The sequence below is a fragment of the Nuphar pumila genome, chromosome 5 (assembly GCF_984573655.1).
Source record: "Nuphar pumila chromosome 5, dmNupPumi1.hap1.1, whole genome shotgun sequence".
Taxonomy (NCBI): domain Eukaryota; kingdom Viridiplantae; phylum Streptophyta; class Magnoliopsida; order Nymphaeales; family Nymphaeaceae; genus Nuphar; species Nuphar pumila.
This window is the reverse complement of record NC_143253.1, coordinates 35,337,244-35,364,676: the sequence shown is the minus strand read 5'-3', so window position 1 is coordinate 35,364,676 and position 27,433 is coordinate 35,337,244. Positions and strand designations below refer to the sequence as shown.

Here is a 27,433-nt window from a genome sequence, read left to right as displayed (position 1 = left end):
ATATACATTAATTAATCACTAGAGTACATGCACATGACATGTTAAAATATAGCTTGCGTATGGATCTGGATCCAGATCCATACGCATGGTATGTTAATGAAACACATGTTGTATTTCTCTCATTAATGGCATCCTTGTAATATCTCTGATATTACAAGGATAGTTGTATAGCTGCTTCATATATAAAATGGTTAGGGCTTGGAGGTCGAGCTATCGTAAGCCGCCCCAGCCATTGTGTTCTCTCTCTCTCTCTCTCGCCCTGTTTCCTGTAGATGCTGTACCAGATATAAAATCTGATATGGTATCAGAGCACAGGCCATCCTGTGCGTGAAGAAGCTCTGGAACAACAGATCGTGAACTGCGTGAACAATGTGTTCCTCCTTTCGCAGATCGTGAACTGCGTGTTCTTCCTTTCAGCGTGTTCATCGAGATGGGGACAACGTGTTCATCGAGAACAACATGAGCAGCAGATCGTGAACAGCAGCACTGCGTGAACATCCTGTGCGTGAAGAAATTCTAAAACAGTAAATCGAGAACAACAACCTTTAAAATCTCATCCTCTAAAATCTCCCCTTCTGAAAGTTGGTACCTTTCTTTTCCTTTCAGCGTGAGCAACGTGCTCATCGACTGTGTTCATCGAGAACGCAGATCGTGAACAACAGCTCATCGACTGTGTTCATCCCAAGTTCTCTCTTTTTTGTTACTCTATCGTCTGTGTTGGTTCCAATTTTTTTTTTAAAACATCACCGACTGCTGTTTCCCTTTTTATTTCAAACCAGTTTTGATTCCACAAGTTTCCTTTCCTTTCCTTCATTGCTGTTTTAGTGTTCTTTGTGCAACACTTTTGATCGTACAGGTATATGCCTTATTACAGTTTTACTGATTGATTAAGTGATCTCAAATCTGTTTATTTCTTTTCATTCATCTTGTTTGCTTATTCATTATTCCACTGATATGGATTACTCTTCGTCTTCATCATCCGGTCCCTCTGCCAATTTTTTGAGTAAGCTTGTTACAGAAAAACTTATTCTAATTTTTTGACCTGGAAAAGGCAAATCCTTCCTTTTATACGGAGTCAGGATCTCGATGAACATTTGGATGGTTTAGTTCCTATACCACCACGACTTATTTTGCAGGAAACCAAGGATGAGAAAGGTGACACAATTACCATTTCCATTAAGAATCCAGAGTATACAGTTTGGAGGAAGCGGGATCAGTCTTTGGTTGCTTATATTACGTCAATGCTCTCTCAAGAAGTGTTGGTTACTCTTTCAGATGATTGCACTGCGGCGGATCTGTGGAGTAAGCTGTCACAGACTTACTCTCAGATATCAGAATCCCGAGTTATGTTCTTGAAAAATAAATTTCAAAGTTTGAAGAAAGGCTCCATGACAGTCATGGAATACATAGGCCGCTTGAAGAGTATTACTGATCAATTGGCTGTTGTTGGAAGTGCTATTGCAGATAAAGATAAAGTTCAACAACTTCTCAATGGATTGGGTCCTGACTTTGACATGTTTACCACAACTTTATTATGCCTTCCTCACTTGCCCACTTTTGACGACCTCCAAGCGAAACTTCTCCAGCACGAGATGATTATGAAGCAAAGGGCAGAAGGAAATGAATCAGCTCGTCCTCATTCAATTTTGGCCATGGACACTTCTGTAGGTTTTGGACGATGGAATGAAGGGCATCAAGGAGGCAGAGGCCGCAGACGTTTTGGGTAGGGAGGACGTGGTATCTTGCCTACACCTAATATTTCAGGGGGTTTTAATATAGGGAATCAGAGGAGAGTGCCCACTTGTTTCTTATGCAACAAAAGAGGACATGTGAAAGCTGATTGTTGGTTCAATCTACAGAATAGAGGAAAAATAAACAAAATTGAAAATAAATCCGCTACTGCTGTGGACACAAAAGGGCTATCCACAGATGTGCAACAACTTTTGTTATCAGCATTGTCACAGATGACGATCAAGCAAAATGAACAAGGCGAATGGTATGTTGATTCAGGTGTCGCCACACATGTTACGGGTAATGCGGGTAAGTTATCTCACTTATTGCCTTACTTTGAAAAAGGTAGTATAGTTACGGGAGATGGAACTTATCACTCTATTAGTCATACTGGCAATGCCCATATCCCTATGTCGAAGTCCTCACTTCACTTGTCCAATGTCCTTCTTGCTCCTAATATTAAAAAAAACATTGTTTATGTAGCTAAACTTGTTGACGATATGAATTCTTCCGTCGAATTTACTCCCTCTTCTGTTTATGTTAAGGATCTACGAACGAAGGAGACGTTCGCTAAGGGGGAGCGACAAGGAAACATGTACGTCTTCAAGGGAGATTGCTTCAGTGTCTACGTCTTCAGTCCCAGTCCTCCAGTTGAAGTCGTCCAAGCATTCTTCAGTGTCTTCGCCTTCAGAGTCTTTGTTTTTTCCTTCATTGAAAGTTTTTAATTCATCTCATTGTAATAAGCCAGATATTTGGCATAGTCGTTTGGGACATCGTAGTCGAGGTTTCGTTGAAAATCTTGTATCTGATGGTCTCCTTTCAGAGTCTAGTTTATGTTCATTTTCTGATAATAATAATAAATGTTCTTCATGCGAACTCTGCAAAAGTCATGTTCTTTCTTTTCATATTATAAATAAAAGAGCTTCAAAGCCATTTGAGATTATTTGTTCTGATGTTTGGGGACCCGCACCTATTCCTTCTCTTTCTGGCAGTCGTTACTATGTTATCCTTATTGATTCCTATTCCCGTTATACTTGGATATATTTCTTAAAACACAAGCATGAAGTTTTTCAAATATTTCGGGAATTCCATTCGATAGTCAAAACAAAGTTTGCTTGTGATATTGTGCATTTACAATGTGATGGTGGAGGAGAGTATTCATCGAACGAGTTTATTGCCTTTCTTCGGGATAACGGAATAAGTCGACAAGTTTCTTGCCCTCATACTCCTCAACAAAATGGGGTTGCAGAGAGGAAACACAGGCATATTGTTGAGAGCGCGATGAGCATGTTACATGATAGCAATGTGCCCGTTAGTCTCTGGACAGAAGTTTTTCACACATCTGTTCATATCTTAAATCATCTTCCTATGACACTTTTGGATCAGAAATCTCCCTATTGTACTTTATTCGGGCATCATCCCTCTTACGATGAGCTGCGTGTTTTGGTTGTGTATGTTATGTACATGTTGATTCATCTCTGCGAAATAAGTTTCAGGACAAGGCTGTCAAGTGCAGATTTGTTGGGTATGCAGATGAATACAAAGGTTATCGATGCTGTGATCCTACTACAAAACGTATTAGGACCTCTAGAAATGTTGTTTTTGACGAACAAAATTTTCAGGTCAATGACTCTGCAGCGTTGCGATCTCGAGAATTAGAAGTATATGATCCATGGATGAGCGCAAATCTTTTTGCTAATACAGGAGAAACTTGTCAGACAAATTGTCCTTCCTTCGGCTTGAGTAGGGAGTTGAATGACTCACAAATACATGTTGAATCATCTCCAGTTGAGTCTCCAGTTGAGCCACCCCCAGTAGAACGCTTCTCTGGGCAGATATACACTAGACGAGACAAAAATACAGAGCCGAGAAATGTGGAAAGCATTGCCAATGATCCGGCTCAAAGGCCGTCATACATTAAGCATCCTATTCAACGATGGGTGAGTTATGAGACCTTCTCCCTTGATTTCCAGCTGTTTATGTCTCAGCTCACAAAACAGGTTGAACCCACTTGTTTTAATCAAGCTATTCAATCCCGTCATTGGACTGAAGCTATGAATGAAGAAATGGAAGCTCTTCATGAATGTTAGACTTGGGAAATAGTCCCTTGGCCAGAAGGAAGCATTGACAGATATAAGGCACGACTTGTTGCTCGAGGATTCACACAACAATATGGTGAAGACTACGATGAAACTTTTAGTCTGGTAGTCAAAATGGGTACTATTCGTGTCATCATATCCCTAGCAGTCGATCGAGGTTGGAGCCTTAGCCAGATGGATGTTAAAAATGCATTTTTGCATGAAACTTTAAAGGAAGAAGTGTATATGGAGCAACCTCCTGGTTATGCTGAGAAGGATCCTACTGCCTGGGTGTGCAAACTAAGGAAATCTCTGTATGGATTGAAACAGGCGTCCCGTTCTTGGTTTGAAAGTTTCTCTATGCAAATTCAAAGTTATGGTTTTAGAAGATGCTCTCTGGATCACTCACTCTTTATTTTCCAAAAGGCAGGCATTGTTATACTTCTTCTTATATATGTTGATGACATTGTGATCACTGGGAGTTCAGATAATCATGTGCAAGACGTGAAACAATTTTTAATGAAAACTTTCAAAATGAAAGATTTAGGGGAGTTGAGGTATTTTCTTGGTGTGGAAGTTGACAGACAACAAGACACATTGACACTCATGCAACAAAAATACACTCTTGACCTTCTGGAAAGAGCCGGGATGACGAATTGCAAACCAGTCAGTACTCTTAGTGTATTACATCAAAGGCTAAACTCTGAAGATGACCATCTTTGTGTCAACCCTACAATGTATAGAAGTCTCGTGGGAATGTTACAGTACTTGACCTTTACCAGACCTAATATAGTTTATGCTGTCAATCAGGTATCCCAGTTTATGCATGCTCCAACGGAGGGTCATATGGAAGCTGTGAAGCGCATGAAAAAGGTGCAGGATCTGCAGGATCCGACCCAAAAATCATGTATTTTGTTAATGTTTTTTTGTTATCGGGTCTGGATATACCAGACCCGGATCCATTGTATAATGTAACCTTAAATATACATTTAGGTCACGATTTCTTTAATAGAAATCGTGACAGCCGATACAACTCTCTCTCTTCTCTTTCTCAAACAGGAACAAGAAGGAAAACTTACATGGTATCAAAGCAGAGATCCATCTGAGGGCCGAAGAGGGTTTCCGACAGGTGCGACGATCGGAGATTTGAGGTTTTTCGTTCCTCCCCTTCTACTTTTCTTCCTTTCTCCCTCTTTTCATTTTTTATTTCTGTTCTCTGAAATTTTCTGTGCACTTGACCCACATCTCACGTGGGCTTGAGATTCACGTGGCTCCTTTCTTCTCCTTCTTCCTGAATTTTTTTGTAAACCTGACCCACATCTCACGTGGGCTTGATCTCTTTGTGGTAATCTGAGATTCACGTAAACCCTCTTTACGTGAATACAGACTGTGCAAAAAAAAAAAGAGTAGATTCCTTTTTTTTTCACGTGAATCACTGAAATCGATTCACGTGAAACGCCAAATCGATACCTATTTCAGATCTGCCTTTGTTTGGTATCACTTGATTTGTTCTCTTTGTCCGATCTTCTCTTTTGTATCTGTTTTGCATATCCAGATATACCAGTTTTTGCTGTACGTTCCTCTTCCCTGACTTTCATCTTCTATATTTATCTGAAAACATATTTAACGTGTGAAATTTTCTTTTCATCACGTCAATCTCAAAAATTTTCCAAGAGTGTAAAGAAAAGTTCAATGTTTGGCCTCAATATTTTTCTGAATCTGACAGCCTGCGGTCTCTTGCTTATTTAAAAAAAAAAAAAAGGGGACTGAGCACTCCGTGAACACTCTTGTTGAATTTTATTTCTCAATGGATCCTTATTCTTCTCAATCGAATCTTTCTTCAAGCTTTCTCAATCAACTTGTTTCTGAAAAGTTGAATACCTCAAATTTCTTGATTTGTAAGAGACAAATCATTCCTTTTATAAGGAGTCAAGGTCTCTTAGGTCACCTTGATGGAACCTCTCCCGCCCCAATCGAATTTGTTACGAGAGAAGAAAAAGACGACAAAGGAGTAAGTTCAATTGTGTATGTCAAGAATGTTGAGTACCTCAACTGGGAAAGGAAAGATCAGTCAGTGGTTGCATACATCACTTCCACCTTGTCCCAAGAGGTTCTTGTTGCAATTCTCGACAACTGTACTGCTTTGCAACTTTGGGAAAAATTGGTTCAAACATATTCACAAGTTTCGCAGGCGAGAATGGTTTTTCTCAAGAAGGAATTTCAGATGTTGAGAAAAGATTCCATGACCATCATGGAATATCTGAACAAGATGAAGACTATCACAGACCAACTTGCAGTTATAGGATGTGCGGTGAGCGACAACGATATGGTACAACAGACTCTGAGTGGATTGGGATCCGACTACAACATGATCGTCACTTCCCTATTGTGTCTCCCTGCCCTTCCTACCTTTGATGAGTTACGAGCAAAATTAATTCAGTATGAGATGACTCTGAAAGGGTTCCTTGAGGAATCTCACGTCCACACAAATTCTCAGGAAGTTTTTGCCACAGGGGTGTCTTATGATAGAGGACGAGGACGAGGAGGACAAGGGCGAAGTGGACACGGAGGGCGTGGTCTGCTTCCCACTCCAAATATGTTAACTCATGCGCAAGGGTCAAGATCCATTCCTACCTGCTTCTTTTGTAACAAAAAGGGGCATATCAAGGCGAATTGTTGGCATAATCCAGAGAATAAAGGAAAGGGTCCACAGACAGAAAACAAAAAAAGGTTCTCAAGTAGTGGAGAGATTAAAGATCTGCTGATATCTGCCTTGTCAGAGTTGAAATTGAAGCAGAGTGATGAAGGCACCTGGTTTGTCGACTCAGGGGCAGCGACTCATGTAACAGGTGATGCAGGTAATATTTCTAATCCCATTCCCTATTTTGGAAAAAGTAAGATTGTCACTGGAGATGGATCCCACCATCCTGTTTCTCATGTTGGAAAAACTGTCATTCCTATGTCACATTCCACTCTCACTCTTTCTGACGTTCTTCATGCTCCTGATATTAAGAAAAATATTGTCTCTGTTTCCAAACTTATTGATGATAATAATGCTTCAGTTGAATTCACTCCCTTCTCTGTGCAGGTCAAAGACTTACGCACGAGGGAAACATTCGCTGAAGGAAAGAGACGAGGCAATATGTATGTCTTTGAAGAAGCTCCTTGTCATGTTGTTCGTCCTGTCCACCTGAATTCAAAGCCTTCATTAAAGTCGTGTTCATCCTCTTCTGCTAATGTTTTTAGTATTGCTGAATGTAATAAGCCATTCTTATGGCATAGTCGATTAGGTCATTGTGGAGGTCATTTCATTGAGAAACTTGTATCTAATAATCTCATTCCAAAAGAAAGTCTAAATAGGGATGAGAATAGTCACAAATGTTCCAGTTGTCTTTCATGCAAGAGTCATGTATTGCCTTTTCATTCCATTAATAAGAGAGCTTCAAAACCTTTTGAGATAATCTGTTCTGATGTATGGGGACCCGCTCCAGTTGCCTCTGGATCTGGGAGCAAATACTATCTAATCTTTGTTGATAGCTATACTCGATACACTTGGATATATTTCATAAAAAATAAGTTGGAAGTCTTCTCTTTGTTTCAAAATTTTCTTTCCCTTGTCAAAAATCAATTTTCTGAGTCCATTCAATTTTTCCAATGTGATGGAGGTGGGGAATTCTCATCCCGTGATTTTATCTTTTTCTTCAAAATAACGGAATAGGAAGAAGGGTGTCCTGTCCTCATACCCCTCAACAAAATGGAATTGCTGAACGAAAACACAGGCATATCGTTGAAAGTGCCATGAGTATGCTTCATGACAGCAATCTTCCCATCAACCTATGGACAGAAGCTTTCCATTCTGCCGTGCATGTGATAAATAGACTGCCTATGGTTATTCTGGAAAATAAGTCTCCTTATCACTGTCTTTTTGGAACTTATCCTAATTATTATGATCTGCGTGTTTTTGGATGTGTTTGCTATGTGCACATTGATCAGTCCCTGAGAAATAAGTTTCAAGACAAGGCCCAAAAGTGCAGATTTGTGGGATATGCAGATGACTACAAAGGATATAGGTGTTATGTTCCCACCAACAAACGTATCAGAACCTCAAGAAATGTTGTATTTGATGAACAAAATTTTGATCACGGAGCTGACACAACGAATATGTCACCAGAAATTTACTATCCTTGGCTAAGCTCAGAACTTTTTGCTGGATCCAATGAAACATGTTCCTCAGATTGCGTGCAACAAGAAGAGGTATTTGAGAACACTGGAGCGTCAGGGTCACAGAATGCAGAGGAAGTACCGGACAGATACAAAGGCATTGTCTATTCCAGACAGAGACCGACAACATCAAGCCATTCAGATCATGCCTCAGTCGCTAATTCTACTCCTTCTCATACCCTTGCGGTCAGAAAATCAAACCGCATACGACATCCTATTGACAGGTGGGTTAGTTATAACAACTTCTCCTTGGATTTTCAACTGTTTTTAACTGCCATCAATAAGGACGAAGAGCCCATCTTGTATTACCAGACAGCGACTTCTATGAAATGGGTAGAGGCCATGAATGATGAAATGCAAGCCTTGCATGAATGTGGAACATGGGAAGTTGTTCCCAGACCACCTGACAAAAATGTTGTCGGATGCAAATGGGTCTACAAAATCAAGTACAAGCCAGATGGAACCATTGAACGATATAAAGCAAGGCTTGTAGCAAAAGGATTCACTCAAGAAGCAGGGCAAGACTATGATGAGACTTTTAGTCTGGTTGTAAGAATGGGAACGATTCGAATTATCATTTCCCTGGCTGTTGATCATGGATGGAAGTTGAGTCAGCTTGATGTAAAAAATACATTCTTACATGGGGAGTTGAAGGAGGAGGTATACATGGAACAACCCCCTGGATATCAAGAACAAAATTGTAAAACCCATGTATGCAGGCTAAAAAGAGCCATCTACGGCCTGAAGCAAGCATCTCGCTCTTGGTTTGATAGCTTCTCATCAGAGATTCAGAAACATGGATTTTCACATTCCATGCTGGACCACTCATTATTTATCTTTAAAAGCCAGTCTGTGACCACTCTATTATTAATTTATGTCGATGATATTATCATCACAGGAAACTCTGTCGAACACATTCAAGAAATAAAAGACTTATTAGGTCAAAGGTTCAAAATGAAAGACCTTGGAATTCTACGCTATTTCCTAGGTGTAGAAGTTGATAACCAGGCTCATGGATTGACACTCACTCAACACAAGTACACTGTAGATGTTCTCAGCAAGGCAGGCATGAAAGACCGCAAACCTCTAGGAACTCCGAGTGTACTTCATCAAAAACTTAGTGCTCATGATGGAGATCTGTGTGATGACCCCATCAGGTATCACAGCATAATAGGAATGTTACAATACCTCACATAATGTTACAATACCTCACATTCACTAGACCTGATATTGTTTATTCAGTCAATCAAGTCTCTCAATTTATGCATGCGCCACGCACTGGACATATGGAAGCGGTCAAGAGGATCGTTAGATATCTGAAAGGGACTATTGGGGATGGATTGATATACTTACCACAGTCCTATGGCCAAAACGAGCACGAAATTACTGTATATTGTGATGCAGACTGGGCAGGAGATCCCGACGAAAGGAGATCTACATCAGGATATTGTGCCTTCATTGGAAGAAATTTAGTCTCTTGGAGCAGTAGAAAACAAAAAGCTATCGCTAGATCAAGCACTGAGGCTGAATATAGATCCATGGCTGCTGCCACTGCCGAAGTCACATGGATCAGGCATCTTCTAACTGAAGTAGGAGAAAAGATCTCCCACACTACCTTGCTCTGTGACAATCAAAGTGCTATCAATATGTCATTCAATCCAGTACATCACAGTCGTGCCAAGCACATTGAGATCGACCAACACTTTGTGAGACAGAAGGTTGAAGAAAAAGAGATTGAGCCTGAGTTTGTCAGTACTGAAAGACAAGTTGCAGACATATTTACCAAAGGGTTAACCAAGGATCGCTTTTGGATGCTTAAAAGCAAGTTGTTCATGGTCCAAAACCATGATCAACTTGAGGGGGGGGTGAAAAAGGTGCAAGATCTGCAGGATCCGACCGAAAGATCATGTATTTTGTTAATGTTTTTTTGTTATCGGGTCTGGATATACCAGACCCGGATCCATTGTATAATGTAACCTTAAATATACATTTAGGTCACAATTTCTTTAATAGAAATCGTGACAGCCGATACAACTCTCTCTATTCTCTTTCTCAAACAGGAACAAGAAGGAAAACTTACAGCGCATTCTACGCTATTTAAAATGAACTATAGGAAACAGACTTGTTTATCGCAAGAACGATAATTTGCATAGAGGACATGAACTCATCACTTATACAGACGCAAATTGGGCAGGGGATCTAGATGAGAGATGATCTGTCTCTGGATATTGTGCATATATTGGACACAATTTAGTGTCCTGGAGCAACAGAAAAAAAAAAGGCAGTGGCACGATCGAGTACAGAGGCTGAATACAGATCGATGGTTGCAGGCACGGCAGAAACCACATGGATTAGACACTTATTGAGTGATCTTAGGGAGACAATTATTCGATCTTTTCTTCTATGTGACAATCAAAGCGCAATAAACATTGCATGTAATCCTATCCAGCATAGCAGAACGAAGCACATTGAGATTGATCAACATTTCATACGGCAGAAAGTCGAGATGAAGGAAATAGAACTACGTCATGTTCGAACAGAAGATCAAGTGACAGACTTGTTTACCAAGGGGTTAACAGGACGTCAATTTTGGCTATTGAAGAGCAAGTTGTACATGATCCAAAATCACGTACAACTTGAGGGAGGGTGTTAAAATATAGCTTGCATATGGATCTGGATCCAGATCCATACGCATGGTATGTTAATGAAACACATGCTGTATTTCTCTCATTAATGGCATCCTTGTAATATCTCTGATATTACAAGGATAGTTGTATAGCTGCTTCATATATAAAATGGTTAGGGCTTGGAGGTCGAGCTATCGTAAGCTGCCCCCGCCATTGTGTTCTCTCTCTCTCTCTCGCCCTGTTTCCTGTAGATGTTGTACCAGATATAAAATCTGATAAGCCCCTTATATGCACATTAGTAAAAATTCTGTTTCATTATGCACAAAAATTTACCCTTACGAAAATGTGAAAAGTATAAAAAACACACTACAATCTTATTTACAATCTAGAGTACGTTCTATCACAATTAAAATTCTATTTTGGCATAAGATGGGGCATACACAGAAATTTACCTTGACAAAGTGAATAGAAATCCGAGACCAATCCATGGAAGAGGATCTATTGATCCCCTTTCATATATATTAGCATATGCATATAGATCTACCATTTTTCCCCATGGATTTCCAGCAAAATCATGCATGGAAATTCATCTATATCTAGTTTCTCATTTATTTTCAAGAGAGGAGACCCGAACCTTTGCAAAAATCAAAAGAAAATTGAGACTGAGGTGCAAAAACGTGGGTATCTTTTTCCACTCTTCTTCATCTTCTTCTCTCCTTTTCCCTCTTCCTCTCTTTCTTCTCTTTCCCTTTTTTCTTCTCTCTCTCTCTCTTTCCTTCTTTCTTTCTTTCCCTTCTTTTTTGTTTCCTTTTATAAAGTGAGGGAGAGGGGGTGACGTTCCCTTCTTCTGCAGCCCTTTTAGAAAGGGCTGGAGAGTCTCCAATAGGGGAAACTCTCCCCTAGTTTCCTAATTTTTTTGAAACTCTAAAAAAAGTTAGACTTTTCTTTTTATTAAAACTCCCAACCCTTTTAAAACTCTCTCTTTCTTAAGTAAGAATAAGGACTCCTTTAAAGAGTCTCACTCAGCCCAAAAGAATAAAAATTCGGAATTGATATTATTTAATTAATAATTAATTAAATTTATCTAAAAAATTTCAAAATTAACCAAATTAACCCTAAAGGCTTCTTAACTATAATAAACTCAAATTAAGGTTTTATATTGAATTTAAAGCTGGAAAAATGTCGGGCTTGGTTTTGGATCCAGATCCAAGATCCAAACCCATACCCAAAACGAAAATGGATCAAGACCCACATCAAATCCAGATTTAAGTAGGACTTAAATAAGACCCAAATCCATATTAGTTTGGATCGTAGGCCTTGGATCCAATTCGATCCAACTCCGGATCCATTTTGACAAACTGCTCAATTTTCAAAAAACATGATTTTTGGGCCAATCGAAACTCGAATTCAGGAAAACAAAATATTGTTGCACTCAGAATTCTGAGACACATCCAACAATATATTACACGAATATCAAATTCTGAAATTTGCCCGAAAATAACCCAAATTTTGCTCGAATTTTGTTTGAATTTAAAAGTCGAAAATAAAACTCTTTATCTCATTTCGATTGGCTCGTTACGACCTTGTCGATGGGACCTGGGCCAAGCCCGGACTCAAAGACATCAGTCTAAAAATCGAGCCTCAAACGATTTTTCTTCCAGACTTAGCCAATTTTTTATCAAAATTAAGTACTAAAATATGCGATATTACATGCAAGGGTCGAACCTAGGTTGACCATAATCGAACCCAGGTCTACTGGTGAACTCAGGCCTGGGTTCACCATAATCGAACCCAGGCCTGGGTTCACCAGAAGTCTAGAGTCAAACCCAGGCATACTGGTAAACCCAAGCTTGGGTTCACCAAAAACGAACCCATTGTGTATGATATACTTTTGGTATGCAATTATGCATTGTTTGCTTTTTTTACTAGTATAATTTACTTCTTTTCTGCTTGACTTGTTTGATTGTTTCATGTTTTCTTAATTCCCTTAACGTAGCTATAATATATTTAGGTTGATTTAATTGTAGTGTTATTCTTTATTGATGAGGAATAACAATTGTAGATTGTTAAGTTTGATTTATTGCATTAATTTATGCATGATAAATTGATGATATGATAATTGTTTTTATTTCATTAGTGTTAACTTAAAACTGTTAAAACTTATATATATACCCTCCACGCACCCCGCACCCAAGTTTTTTTAAAGTGCCGCATCGCCGCACCATATCCACACCTGCACCTATGTGACATAGGTTACATTGAATTGCACACTTCATTCATAGTTACAATCATATTTTTGTTACTAAATTTAACTATTTATTGTAACATTTCTGTTCTTCTTGATCTTTTAATTTTTTTGTCTCGCCTAGGCCCCGAGTAGTCCTTTCAGAGGTGTTCTGCCTAGCTCTAACTAGTTATTTTGACAACTAAGCAACTAAGGTAGCAGACATATAACAACAATACGCTAACTTAAAACCTCAGACAAGAAATAAGTATCTTGATATTCACAAAATATCTACTTGCAGAGAAAATCAGTTATTAGTCAGTTGAAACTAATATCTTTAATACAATCTAATAAAGCAACAGCAGTGCATCCGCAAAAAAGCAAATCAGGCTCCCTCCCCCTCCTCTCACGGTTAACATTACAATGGAAAGGAAAGTTCCCCCGCTGAAAACAGCACTCTCTTTCCATGGGCTGTGTTTGCATGGCAATGCCTCATAATGGGCGTGTTTCTGTGAAAAGTCCCTGTTTTGCGCCGCATGCGAACATGCCCTTATAGTCTAGCACTTCAACAGAGTCAAGGACACTATATACAGCTATGTGATTATCACCCACAGAAAATCAAGAGGCTATCAGCAAGTAGTTATGTAATCTAATCAAGAAAGAAAGGATTATAAATCCTATGACCCAATTTATTATGTATCGAGATGCATATGTCAGATCAGATAATTTTTTAGTTATCTTGAGAGACTTCAGTAACAGCAAATAACATCAGATTTTTTCAGCAAGGAAACCTTCAAAACGAGTGCATCTGCACCACAGGTTGCTATCAAGACAAAAAAATTTAGCATAAGCAATTCCAGGAGAGTCAAAAGTCCTGCTGATAGCCTCAGATTGCATGAGAATCCCCAATCAACAGGAAAACCCTACCTACAGCAGCAATGAATTGTGGATAGACACGGTTTAACCGATTTGCTCTTAATTTTCAAGCCTAATGCTTCAAGAATCTTCCTAAAAGTTGACATTTACCAGTAGTAGGCAACCTATTCATGAAACTTGCAGCAAATCGACCAGACGATGACAAACTCTTAGTGTCAGATAGAGGGTACCAGAAATTGATGCTGAGAACCTCGTCGCAGCCAGGCTTGAGCCTGCTGAATCTCTAATTCCTTGCAGTTGAGTAATCTTTGCAGTCTAAGCAGTATAAACTGCAAACCAAATGATACTTCCTTCAGGGAAGACCGTCGAAGGGGATTTCTAACACCTCCAAGAGAAACAGATTGAACTAGATGCTGGGACTGTTGTCCCCAGCCGGTCATAGATTTAGGGAGTCAATTCAAGCTGATGTATACCAGATATTTCTCACCAGATGTGCTTGCGCTCTGAGACCTTGTCAGCACAGCATACAAGAAGACTAGGGATGGGAAGTATTGGTACTTTTTATTGTAATACTCAGAATTTGTGGTGGGTCCTTAAGTAGACCCCCGTACAATGGTTAGAATAACAATAGGATAGAAATGCCCCAACTTAAATACCCTTGTTAATAATTATATTTACAAAGAAACCACAAGTAACCTGCATACAACTTGTATACGAATGAACAATCGGATGTTGGCCCAAATTGGTGGATCCATGTGTTAACAGATGTTCTTTTTTTATAATCATGTCTGCTTCCTGAGGCTGTGACTTCACTAGAAATGTTAATGAATAGCCAGAAAGGACATGGAAAACCGGTCATTTCATGTTTTCTGTTGTTGGAGTACATGATGTTAGGAATAGCATTTTAGTTTTGATTCCTAAGTCAAGCTAAGAGACTTGTGTGCATATATAGTTGCCAGCTATGGTTCTGAATGGAAGGGAAGAACGATTTGATCACTATTGCAGGACTTTAACATAGATTTGCCAGTATCATTGCTTACATCTTTTTCTTCTCATAATACAGGATCACATTGCTGTATACATTTTCTGTAGCTTTTGTGCACCTTGATGTTGATTTTTTATCTTGAATTATTTCCTTATTTTCTTGTTATCTATATATGAGTTTATGTGCATTTATCACATACTTTCTAGCATTCCTACATCATCTTGGGTGCAGTTTGATCACTTTCTGTGTTTATTTACAATTTTTCAGCATTATGCTATACAATCATTTTCTTCAACTTATTGAAAAAAAATAATCATCTTGTGCATGAGGATGATAAACTTGAGTCATTTCTTGATTTGACTGTTTATGTAGTAGATGTTGATACTGATTCTCTTTCTCCTTAGGTGTAGAGCAACCCCATACACAGAGGCAGAGATTAAGGTACTCAATGCTTATTTCTCTTTCTCCCTACTTGGAAGCATTTTTTGTTGAGACGAGCTACATAGAAATTATGTGTCTTTTTGTAGCTAACATTCTTGACCTTTTGTCGTTCTATTCCTTCACTGCTTACTGATGTTTGCACTATTGGATCCAAGAGTTCTTTTTAATTGGCTTATATGTTCAAAATTTGTTTACATACGGTACTTTTAAATTATGAGACTCTTTTTTGGCATTTCTCCTATTACATTTTTCTGTGTGCACTATATTGCCAATGTTTGCACTATCAACAATGAAGAACATACTATCTTCCTAAACTGTTTTGACCTCTGTACAGCTGTCACATGGATATGGACAGACACAGATTCAATGCAGATATGAGACACATGCACATTTTTATTTTTAAATTAGGACGTGTGGACATGTCACTGATTTTTTATTATTTGCTTGATAAAAATATTTTTTGATATTTTAAGATGTAAATATATAGTAATTAGTGAAACATTATTCAATGCTATTAAAAACTACTATAGGTTGAGAGTTTCTTCTAAATTGTATGGTGAATATAGGCTCTAGATGTAAATGGAGAAAATGGATTCATGGATTTCTCTTCAGCCTCAATATTTTTGCCAGTGTCAAGGAGAAACTTGGTGGCCGTTTTTTTCCCATTGGAAGGATTCAGGCAAGGTGATCGATTTTCACCTGGCTTTTTAACCTAGCGATGATAGGGTTCAGCTTTGATGGAGAAGGCTGCTAGCTTTTTTTTATTAGCAAGCTGGGGTGTGGCAGAACCCTACCAGTTACATTTGAAGAATGATAACACTTTATAAGTCAAACAAAGTGGGAAACCAACCTGGTGGATTGTCTTTCTGCACCCTATCTTCATCAATGCACCCCATCCTAGCTAGACTACAATCCCAATATTTACATTTCTTATAAAAAAATGAACAATGCTTGTGCTATGTCTTGATTCATGAACCTTGGAGCTACACTTCCAACAGTTGATTGGTGCTAGCAACTATGTCTCTCCTGGACAACTTAATAATGACCTTGTTCTGTTCGGGAAGCACTCTGAAAAGGTCTGGCCAAGCCTTCATGTTAAAAATGTAACTAGTCAACATTCAAACCAAAGAGACTTTGGGAGAGGCCCAACGGAGCCGTTGGGCCTCTCCCAATATCTCTATGGAAACTTCCCAACATCTCTATGGAGACTGCTGGCTGTATATAAATAGGGGATGCGTCCCCTCACTCATCTATGCTTATTGCATGTATTATGGTGAATAAAATATTATTTTTTTATTCCTTGTGCTTGCCCCTTTAGTGGGTGTTTGTGTGTGCTCCCATTTTGGATGCAGTTCAACAACTGTTGGACTGCCTCCCAATAGTCTTCTATGACTAAAAGACAAAAAAGCAAGAAAAATAAATAAAATAAAAGGACAATACAATTCCTATTAGATTGTATTTATTATAGGACAAGAAAAGACTAAAATGCCCCTGATATATGTATATTGTATAAATATACGTATATCAAATATATACAATATATTTTAACACTCTCCCTCAAACTTACGGTGAGATCACCGAAAGTTTGTTAAGAAGAAACAAAAAATGTGACAGAGGAAGAACTTTGGTGAAGAGGCTGGCAATCTGAAACTCAGACTAAACATATGTTTGAGTAATCGTCCCCTTTAAGTATTCTTCTCGAACATAGTGACAATCCATCTCGATATCCTTTTTCTTTCAGCTGGCTATATATATGACACTCTTGTTATCGCAATACAACTTTGAATATTTTGAAACATCAACACCTATGTCACAGGAACTCGGCCAACTGGGTGTTGCACCCGCGTCGACGCGACGTGATGCAGGTGCGCGTGAGGGTGCGGCACTCGGTGCGGTCAACCTGACCCTGGGTGTGTTGATCGCACCCAGGGTCATTTATGTCCAACTTTTGGACTATATATATATATATATATATATATATATATATATATATATATATATATATATATATATATATATATATATATATATATATATATATTTGCCGCACCCCCGCACCCAAGTTTTTTGAAAGTACCGCACCCCCACCCCCGCACCCATGTGACATAGATCAACACCCATATTTGCAAGTAAGGATCTCATCCACACAATCTTGGTTGTTGCTGTAGCCATTGCTCTATGTTAATCTTTCATGGAAGGATCTCATCCACACCTCTGCTTTCTTTGGGCATGGTGGAGGAGAGCGACTGGTCAGTAGGTGTGGTAGTGGGCGCGCCAGTCGACTCCTGAGTAAGATGGAATGCCTTCCCACTTCGAAGGGTTATAACAGAGTTGACCTGCTCTTGGTGAGACTTTGTGAGGTGCAGATCGTGATACATGAGTTACTTCCCATTCGAGTTGACAACAGACTGACTGGGGAGGCTTCCCTCGCTTCGTCTGCTTATGACCTCAGCCAACTGTCCCATCTGAGTCTCTAGCTTCGCTATCGTCTGCGTGTGAGAATTGAGGTTGGCCTTAATGTCAGAAAAGACCTCAAGCAATTTCTCTTGAAAAGATGGGCTCGATGTGGGCTCTTGAGGAGAAGGCAAGCTAGGCTGGGGATGGGTCTGAGAGAATGTGGGATGCGAGTAACCTTGTGGGAGGTTACCCTATCTGTGCTGTGTCTGGGGAGGCAGATGGGGGTTTTTGTAGATTTCTCCACACAAAGTTGGGATGGTTTCACCATCCCGGGCTATAGGTGGGTGCATAAGGATCGTGCACCGGTCTGGCGAAACCTTGGGCATCATTCACTTGCTCCTGAACGAATTCAGGATAAAGTGGTGCTGTCGGACACTCAGGCACAAAGTGTGCAGGGCTATAGCATAGCTCACACACTTTTCCTATTGGATTTAGTGAAGCTGGGTTGGCCAGTAATTGATTTACTTTCTTGGTCAACTGGTCCACTTTAATTTGCAAATCATGTTCGGACCCAACTTCGAAAATTTCTCCCTTCTTAGGACCACTAGGAATAGGTGTGATCCTATTAAGCCGCGAGGACAAGGCATAGTACATGACATTTTCGCTAAATATATCAAATAATGCCCATGCCTTATCCTCGTTCTTGAGCATGAATGTGCCCCCACACGAAGAGTCAACCATTTGCCTGTCCTTCTCTGTCAGGCCATCGTAAAAGTACTGTACCAGTTGCCAACGGGGCACCTGGTGGTGGGGGCACTTCCGAAGAAGATCTTTTATCCTCTCTCAGGTCTTATGGAACTGTTTTCCCTTAATCTGAGAGAAACTAGTAATAGCTTTACGAAACTGGTTCGTCTTACCAATTGGGAAATACTTATTGAGGAACTCACGCTACATGCGTTCCCAAGTGGTAATCTGAACAATATCGAGGGTCTTCAGTCAATGCTTGGCTTTATCCTTGAGGGAGAATGGGAACAACGTCAACCTCAACGCGTTATCCCCAAAATTGTTGATCCGCACAATGGAGCAGATCTCGAGTAACTCATCGAGATGACGGTAGGGGTCTTCGTTGCTCAGGCCATAAAAATATGGAAGCATTTGGATTATGCTGTTGGATTATGCTGGTCTTTATCTCAAAATGATTGGCTACTACATCAGGTCTCGTGATGCAGACAGCGGGAGTGTAAGCATTGGGCATGAAGTACTCTCTGAGAGGACGGGTCAACTATTGATCCTGAGCCATGGGGCCGGATCGATGGGCTCTCCTAATAAGGGACTCGGGGTCCTCAACTATCTCAGCAAGCTCGGGGTCAAGCAAGCGTCGCCCTTGCATGCCTATGAGGGTAGACCGGTGCAACAACCGTAAGACACTGATTTTCTAACTACCCAACGTGCAGTGCGGCCAAACCACAACAAACCATAAAGCAGGTGAAAGAAAAATAAAATAAGACTAGAAAGCGGTAAATAAACAAGCACCACACACTTGCACCTAACAGATATTTTGCGAAAAGTAAGCTATGAGCACGGTACCAATCGTGCGCGGTCACCTCTAAGGGTATCCTAATAGTTGGGCCGTGCAAAAAAGGTAGCTTGGTATCTAGGGTGTGCAAACACATGGTTCTAAACCTAAATGCTGAAATAAACTAGCAATCCTAAACAAAGAACATAAAGGAAACTAGCAACCTAAGTAAACGCGAACAAACAATGGCAATAAAGTGAATACTCATATTAATTGCCGTTCCCCGGCAACGATGCCAAAAATTTGATGCAACTTTTTCAATAAAGCATTTTAAAAAGATATTTTCAATAAAAACGTTTGTACAAACCGTGCATCAAATAATAAAAATCGGCTCGCACGAGTGGTGGAGTCCGAGTTGAACTCAGGGAACGGGAAATACTTTGTATTCAAGCACACAATTTAAACTACGCTTTATTGCCTTGAAAAATAAAAGATTAATTAACTAAATAAACAAGCGAGTGCTGCCTCTTCAGAGGGCTTAAACAATTAAATAAAGGGTTTTATTACAGACCCAAATGAATTGAATTGAATAAAATAAAAGCCTATTCTAAAAATAAAAGAAGAATAAAATAAAAGCCTATTCTAAAATTAAAAGAAAAGAGTCTTCAGCGTTTGAGTCTTTTGTCCCCTTGATTTGGTTTGCTAGGTTGAATACTTTTTCTCTCTGAGGGCTCCCTAAGGGCACTTCTGAGGGCTTGAAGGGACCTCAGTAGGGCACTTCTGAGGGCTTGAAGGGACCTCAGTGGGTATTTCCATAGTACGAAAAGGGGCTCACCACACGTCCAATCGCTTCCCTGCAAAACAAAAATCACAAAACACAAAATAGAGAAAATGAACTACGAGAAAATCACATGTTAATATGAGAAAAAATCACAAAACATGAATATAACTAACATGAACTAAACTAATAACATGAACTCACCATGAACCAACTTGTAACAACATACACTAAAAGACAAAATAGAAAAACAACCTAACTAACAATCAAGAACTAACTTGCAACAACTAATTAAAGAAACTAACTAATAACAAATTAAACTAAATTAACATGAACTATATGCTGCACGGTTTTTCAGAATTAACAAATAAAACTGAAAAATAAACTTAACCTAATCTATGCTAAAAATCAAATGCAATAAGAAAAGTGAAAATCGGCTATCCTAATTTAACTAAATATGCATGATAACTAAGAATTAATAACTCTAAAACAATTAATGTGAACTCAATATGATTTAAACTAACTAAAGTAATCAAGAACTATGCTAAACTACAGCCAAAACAGGATGCATAAAAAACTAAAAATGTTAACTATTAAGCAAAACCAAGAATCGTGAAAAGATGAAAATCGGCTAAACTAATTAATTCTAAACTAATTTTTTAACACACTAATCTAAGTTAATCTAATGAAATTAAACTAGTTGCTGATCTAATTATCGTAAAACGAAAATAAAATGCGAATCCCAATGACTGATTAAACGGATAATTAAAACTATCTAAACCGGCTAAATTATTCTATTCAACTAAAACGATGATTGAGAATTTAAACAACTACCTCTAATCTAACTAATGAATAGAAAATTTCTGGAAAAACTAACTATTTAACTGATAAAGGAAGACAAACAAAATTCAATCTAGGCTATTCTAAAAAATAAACGATAATTTGATAAAGGAATGCATATCGGCTAATGATAAAAAAAAACTTTATTTAATGGATCTAAAGAAACCGAATACATAAAAATGTGATACATTCTATTCTAACTAGATCTAACCTAACACTAATCTAAAACTAATCAAGAATCAAGAAAGATACGAAAAAAAGCTATATTAAAGCTATCGATCTACCTAAATCAAGACTATTCTATGCATAAATCAAGAAAACAACTAAACTAGATCAAAATGAAATCTATATATTTTTTATTTTTATTTTTCAGATGCGAGAAAACTAAACTAACTGGATTAAATCATACAACTCTGCAAAATATGCAAGAATCAACTAAAACTATATGCAATCTATGTCACATGGGTGCGGGTGCGGGGATGCGGCACTTCCAAAAAACCCGGGTGCGGGTGTGCGGCAGGGGCAAAAATGTAAAAAAAAATTATATATATATATATATATATATATAATTTTGAAGTTTTAACAATTTAACATTTAACAGTAAACATTGTCATAAACTCATAATATGATTCATCATGCATGCAGTATATCAACCTAAATATCAAATTATCAATCAAATAAGTAAAGCAATTACATAAATCGACCTAAATATCAATCAAATAAGTATTGTATAAAAGAACTAAATTACATACCAAAGTATATCCTGATGATGAAGTAATGGATGTTAATAATTTTTTTAGCATCTTCTTGGTGGCTTGCAAATGGCACACTGACTGCAGAAGAATCGGCCATTGCCTTTCTCTTCTCATATTCTTTTTGTATTTTCTTGTATTGTCTTCGCATTGCCTCATCAACTTTTCTGCAAGCTGAAATGCCATGTCCTGGTATCTTCAACAAATGAGCCTTCACTCTTGTGTAAGACCCAACAAAATCTCTTTCGCAGAGCTTGCATCGAAATCTCTTTTTTCCACCATCTCCTTCTCCAGTTTTTGCAAGTTTAGCTACATGTACCCATAGTGGCCTCGCATCATCAATCCCACTGCAACTATCAGCAAAACTAGCAGCAGAACTCACATGTTGGGATGAGGATAACACAAATCCTTTCCCTTTATCCGTCATTTTTATCCTGAAAACACAAAAAAAAAAAATACATTTAAATTTTCAAATCAATTCGAAAACACAGGGAGAAGGGGGGGCTCAGCCCCTCCCCTGCCAACCCAACAAGAGAGCGAGAGCGAGGGGGGCTCGGCCCCTCCCCTGCTGAAAACAGAGAGAGCCAGATGGGGGAGGGGCTCGGCCCCTCCCCTGTCGACCCCCCAAAAAAAAAACAGATGGGGGAGGGGCTCAGCCCCTCCCCTGTCGACCCAAAAAAAAAAACAGATGGGGGAGGGGCTCGGCCCCTCCCCTGGCGACCCAAAAAATAAAACAGATGGGGGAGGGGCTCGGCCCCTCCCCTGTCGACCCCCCCCCAAAAAAGAGCCAGATGGGGGAGGGGCTCGGCCCCTCCTGTGCCGAAAAACGAGGGAGCAGGGGGGGCTCAGCCCCTCCCCTGCCGACCCAACAAGATATCGAGAGGGGGGGGGGTGCTCGGCCCCTCCCCAGTCAACCCAAGAAGAGAGTGAGAGACATACCTGCGAAAGGAGAGGAGGAGCCGAGAGGAGGAGCTGGGGCGGCGATGGGAGAGAGCTGGAGCTCAGTGGGAGAGAAAGGAGAGATTAGGGCAATTTTTTTTTTTGCCCTAATCCTCCTTTTCATCGGGTTTTTTTTTACGCTCAAATAGTGGACAAAAATGACCCTGAGTGTGTTGACCGCACCCAGGGTCGTGTTGACCGCACCCGCACGCGCACCCGCACCCGCGTCGCGTCGACGTGGGTGCGGCATCTGTTTTGCCGAGTCCCTGTGACATAGTATGCAATGCTATGCTTTATGCTATGCAAAACCTAAAACTACGGTGAAACGGGGGAGAGAAGAAACGAACCGGACGATCCGCTTCCGACGGATTGGATGAAAAGAGAAGATGGCTAATCCCAGCTGAATGCATGCCTCCCTGACGAATAAGAAGAGGTTGTCGACGACGAGAAGGGTTCAAAGCAAGAAGAAAAAGAAGGGGAAGAGAAAATCGACAAAAGAGAGAAAACAAGGGAGAGAGGAAAGAGAGAGAGGGAGCAAAGGGGGCGTATTTTTCAATGCTGGAGAAACGATTTTTGCTACTGGAAACACAACTATTTATAATAGAAATCTAGGGCAAAACACAAATTTTCAAAGGAGATCCGATAATTTTTTCAATTTCCAAGATGAGTCTCTTCTTAAAAACGTGTTTTTCTAAAGGACATTGTTCTAAAAATAATTCAAAATAATTAAGTCCTAATTTAACTAAATTATGAATTAGAAAAAATTCTAACTAATAAAAATACTGAAAAATGTAGGGCCGAATCGAAAAATGTGATTTTTCTTGAAAATTCAATTTTGAAGCGAATTCTCGAAAACAACGATAAAGATGGGTTTTTAATGCGATTTTTATCACGGATCATGCATAAATATAGATGAATAAAGTGTAGGATATTATGCATGATCACTCCCACCACTGTACATATGGGAGCAGTTCTGCGTATTATTAGATGTATCAAAACTTCTATTTTTTAAGGACTTTTCTTGTTTGCTTTTTCATCATTAAATTTAATTGCTTATACTGATGCTGATTGTGGAGGTGATCCAAATAACCGACACTTAACCACTGATTTTTGTGTATTTTTAGGTGACTCATAGATTTCATGGATATGTAAGAAGCAACAAATTTTTTTCCTCTCTTCAACTGAAACAGAATTCTGTGCCATGACTACAACTACTATGGAGGTGGTCTGGCTGAGGAGATTGCTGGCCGACATGGGTGTTCAAAGTAAAGGAGCATCACGACTGTACTGCGACAGCAAAAGTTTCATCTATATTGCTAGCAACTAGACTTTTCACAAAAGAACGAAACACATTGAGATGAACTATCACTATGTATGAGAGAAATATCTACATGATACTATCAATCTTTCCTATGTCACTTTAGAATATCGATTGACGAATTTCTTCACCAAACCTCTCGTTGTTCTTAGATTTCACTTTCTCTTGGACAAACTTTTGGTTATCCAACCGTAAGTTTGAGGGAGAGTGTTAAAAATGTAAGTATATATATATATATATTATACACATACATAAATGTAAATATATATATGTAACAAGGTTAGTTTTTAGGTAGGTTTAGTTAGGTTTGTCTTTTTGGTTAAAAGCTAACTAGTGGGCCCTCTCCCAATGTCCCCATGGAGACTGCTGGCTGTGTATAAATAGGGGATGACTCCCCTCACTCATGTATGCTTCTTGCATGTATTATGGTGAATAAAATATTATTTTTTTATTACTTGTACTTGCCCCTTTAGTGGGTGTTTGTGTGTGAGCCTATTTTGTGGCTTGTGTGTGTTCTTTTGGTGCTTCGGTGAAACTCTTTGAGTGTCCACTTTGTTGATTTGGTGAATAGCTTTGGAGGACCTTGTTTCTCACTTCAGGTCTCAATATTTGTCAGTGTCAAGGAGAAACTTGATTTGCCTCTTTTTTCCATTGGGAGGACTGGGGCAAGGTGATCCATTTTTACCTTGCCTTTTAACCTAGCAATGATAGAGTTCTACCGTTTGATGGGGAAGGCTGCTAACTGGGGTTTCATGGGTGACCGTTCATGCCTAACTTCTTCCCCTCTCCTTTATGTGGATGATGTATTACTGGTATGGCCAATCTTGATATTCACAATTTTGAATTTGGATGCTCCTTCAGATGTTTTGGGAAGTGTAAGACTTCAAGGTAAATGAGAATAAGTGTTGTCTGCTGGTTTTCAACACTCCTGACCCTTTATGTTATGTTGCAAAAGTTATCTTTGGCTGTGAATCAGGACTTTACCCATGAAGTATTTGGATATGCACCTTTAGATGATAGATGGAAAACAAAAAAAGATGGTTTATGGTTGGTTTGCTCCAGAGATTTTTCTTTTACTGTTTGGCTCCCCTATGAGAGACTATAGTGCAACATGGTGCTGCATTGTTTTTTGTTGCAGTTATCCTTTTCTTTCTATTTCGATTTGGATTTAACCAACATTTCCCAAGTAATAAAGATTAACATTTGGTATAAAAGAAATGCAAGAACTTCATTGTTCATTTCATAGAGACTATCTTAGAAAGATCTGTCAATTTATTGGGTTGTTAGCTCTTGAAACATCATGGGCAATCACCAATCCATTTTGAAAATAAGAGCACATATTCCATGAGCACTGAAAAGTATCAATATTCACTGCTGCTGTAGAATAAATTTCCCTAGGTGGAAAATTTAGATTTCCCGGTGCTACTTCATGTGCATGCAGGATACGGACATGAAGTTTTTTCTTGACTACTGTTGATTTTTTCCCAATCATTATGTGAATCGTGGATTGATGATGAACCCTTTTTTTTTGTGTTAATCACTGCAAAGGCATCCTTGCTTTGCTTGGTAACTCATCCTTCAGGACAGCTGGAATCTGTCTTACCCTAGCTTGTCTAGCCCAGAAAACTCTTGCTTAGGATACTCCTTACATGATTATAGTGCTAAGGTATCCTGGTCAGGGAGAGATTTATCTTGGTTATAGTTTTCTTCCTATCTATGCCCAGTAATATGCAACATAGCCTTCATTGCTTTCTGTATTAAAATGTGCAACTCTTTAGAACTTACTCTTTGGTTACCTGGTGATGATCATACTACTTTTACATCCTCATCTTGCTTATGTTATGATTGCAATACTTCTTTATTTGGTTTTGTTTTGTTACTGTGTGATATATCATGTTTTAACAATGTTCTGCTGCTGCTGTTGAAGTATCGAACTCCGAACCTCTATCACACTGTAAATGCTGTCTGCTTCCTTTTTTGTGAACTCTAAGCCCTCATATTTCATATTTATGCATTTCTTATCAAATTTGAGAAGTTTGAGTTTTTGAAAGATACTGTTCAAATTTTCGATGATCTATTTGCTTGTTGAGTGGCTTCCAATAAACCAATTTCAGATTTTAGATTTTGATTTTTTAATGGTTTTTGTTAAATCTTTCTATAATTAAATTGCAGACTGCATTCAGAGCAAAAGCAAAGGAGTACCACCCTGATCAAAACCAGAGTAACAAAGGTTAGTTGAAACACGAGAATTTTGATGTTTAACTAAAGAATCATCTTTGTTGGTGTTCCAGGTCTGCATTGAATTTGGTTAACCATACTGACTGGATAGACACTAAAAGTGCAGTGTTTGCTGGTTCATTTACCACTGAAATGTAACTTGTAGGCTATGTCACAGGGACTCGGCAAACTGGGTGCCGCACCCGCGTCGACGTGACGTGACGTGATGCGGGTGCACTTGCAGGTGCAGCACCCAGTGTGGTCAACCTGACCCTGGGTGTGTTGACCGCACCCAGGGTCATTTATGTCCAACTTTTGGACTATATATATATATATATATGCCGCACCCAAATTTTTTGAAAGTGCCGCACCCCCGCACCCGCACCCATGTGACATAGCTTGTAGGGTGTCTGAACAATGCCTATCTTATTGCATTGAAGACAGATTTCTGCAAAAAAGCACACAGCATTTCTACTTTAAGATCAGCGAGTTCTACAAAAAATGACAAACCCCTGTTTTTGACAGACTTAAATTTAATGCCCCAAGTATATTCTTATCAGCTTAGCCATGTGATGAATGCTCAATTGCATTTCTCTTTTCCGGGGCTAGTGATGTGGATCAATTGCTGTCTGCTTTTCTGCAGAGGCTGCTGAAGCCAAGTTTAAGGAGGTAATGATGTCTTACGAAGCTATCAAGGTGGAAAGAAAGAATGCGAACTGCTGATGCCAACAAGATCATTGAAAAGAACCCACGCTGCAGTCATGGCAATGGCCCTAACATTCTTCAGAGGTGATGCTATTCTTTGAGATGACTGCAACTTATTTTTTGCATCTTAACCACTACAAAATAAGGTTCTAGTTGGATTACCTACTAAAGCTATGGGCGGACTGCTTTTTCAAGTATATGTGCAGGTACATAACATATATTCATGAGTGCATGAAGCCAATGTATATTAGATTTCCACTCCACGATCGTATGTAACAGAGCTTTCAAATGTGCGACATGCTGCTGCTATCAACGGTGTGCTACATGGGAATGAGTACCTTTGAAATGTATCATGTAACATATGTGGCATTACAAAGAACACCAAAAGCACACACGGGTTTTTAACAAAAGACTACTGTTTACTGTATAGACTTTTGTTGAATAAAATAATTGGCTTGGATGAATCATATTTTTCTGGAGACCCTGATATGGACTTTGATGAAAAGCATGATATTAACCGGCTTTTCTAGCTGGTGCTGGCCCTGCTGCGGCAATTGGTTTAAGAGTTTGGATTGGAAAAGGTGCCTCTGCCATCTGCTTTAAGTCTTGTTGGATGAACTGAACCAATTTAAAAGCTGATCAAAGTGACTTAACTTCTTTTTACAGGTAATGGTTCTTTTAAAGTCTTTATTAAATGCTTGTGATAATAGTTTTTTTTTGAAAGGCAACCTGGTGTTAAGCGGACCCCTACCAGAACAATTGTAATGTCACGTATTTTCACACTTAGT

General features: G+C 39.1%; 1 protein-coding gene across 3 annotated transcripts in view; it reads left to right on the top strand.

Moving 5' to 3' along the window:
- The window catches only part of LOC149837357 (uncharacterized), a 50,639-nt gene extending 23,511 nt beyond the window's left edge, over window positions 1-27,128 (top strand). Inside the window, exons 5-8 of one of the 3 annotated variants that reach the window (XR_016431902.1) lie at window positions 15,147-15,183; window positions 25,896-25,953; window positions 26,584-26,729; window positions 26,852-27,128. Coding sequence is in view for 1 of the 3 variants with exons in the window: in XM_090005992.1 (XP_089862118.1) it covers window positions 15,147-15,183; window positions 25,896-25,953; window positions 26,584-26,663 (175 nt within the window). In the remaining 2 variants the exon portion in view is untranslated. Of the gene's footprint in view, window positions 1-15,146; window positions 15,184-25,895; window positions 25,954-26,583 lie in introns of all 3 variants that reach the window. The other 2 variants (XR_016431901.1, XM_090005992.1) reach the window with 2 other exon arrangements.
- The last annotated feature ends 305 nt before the right edge of the window (window positions 27,129-27,433 follow it).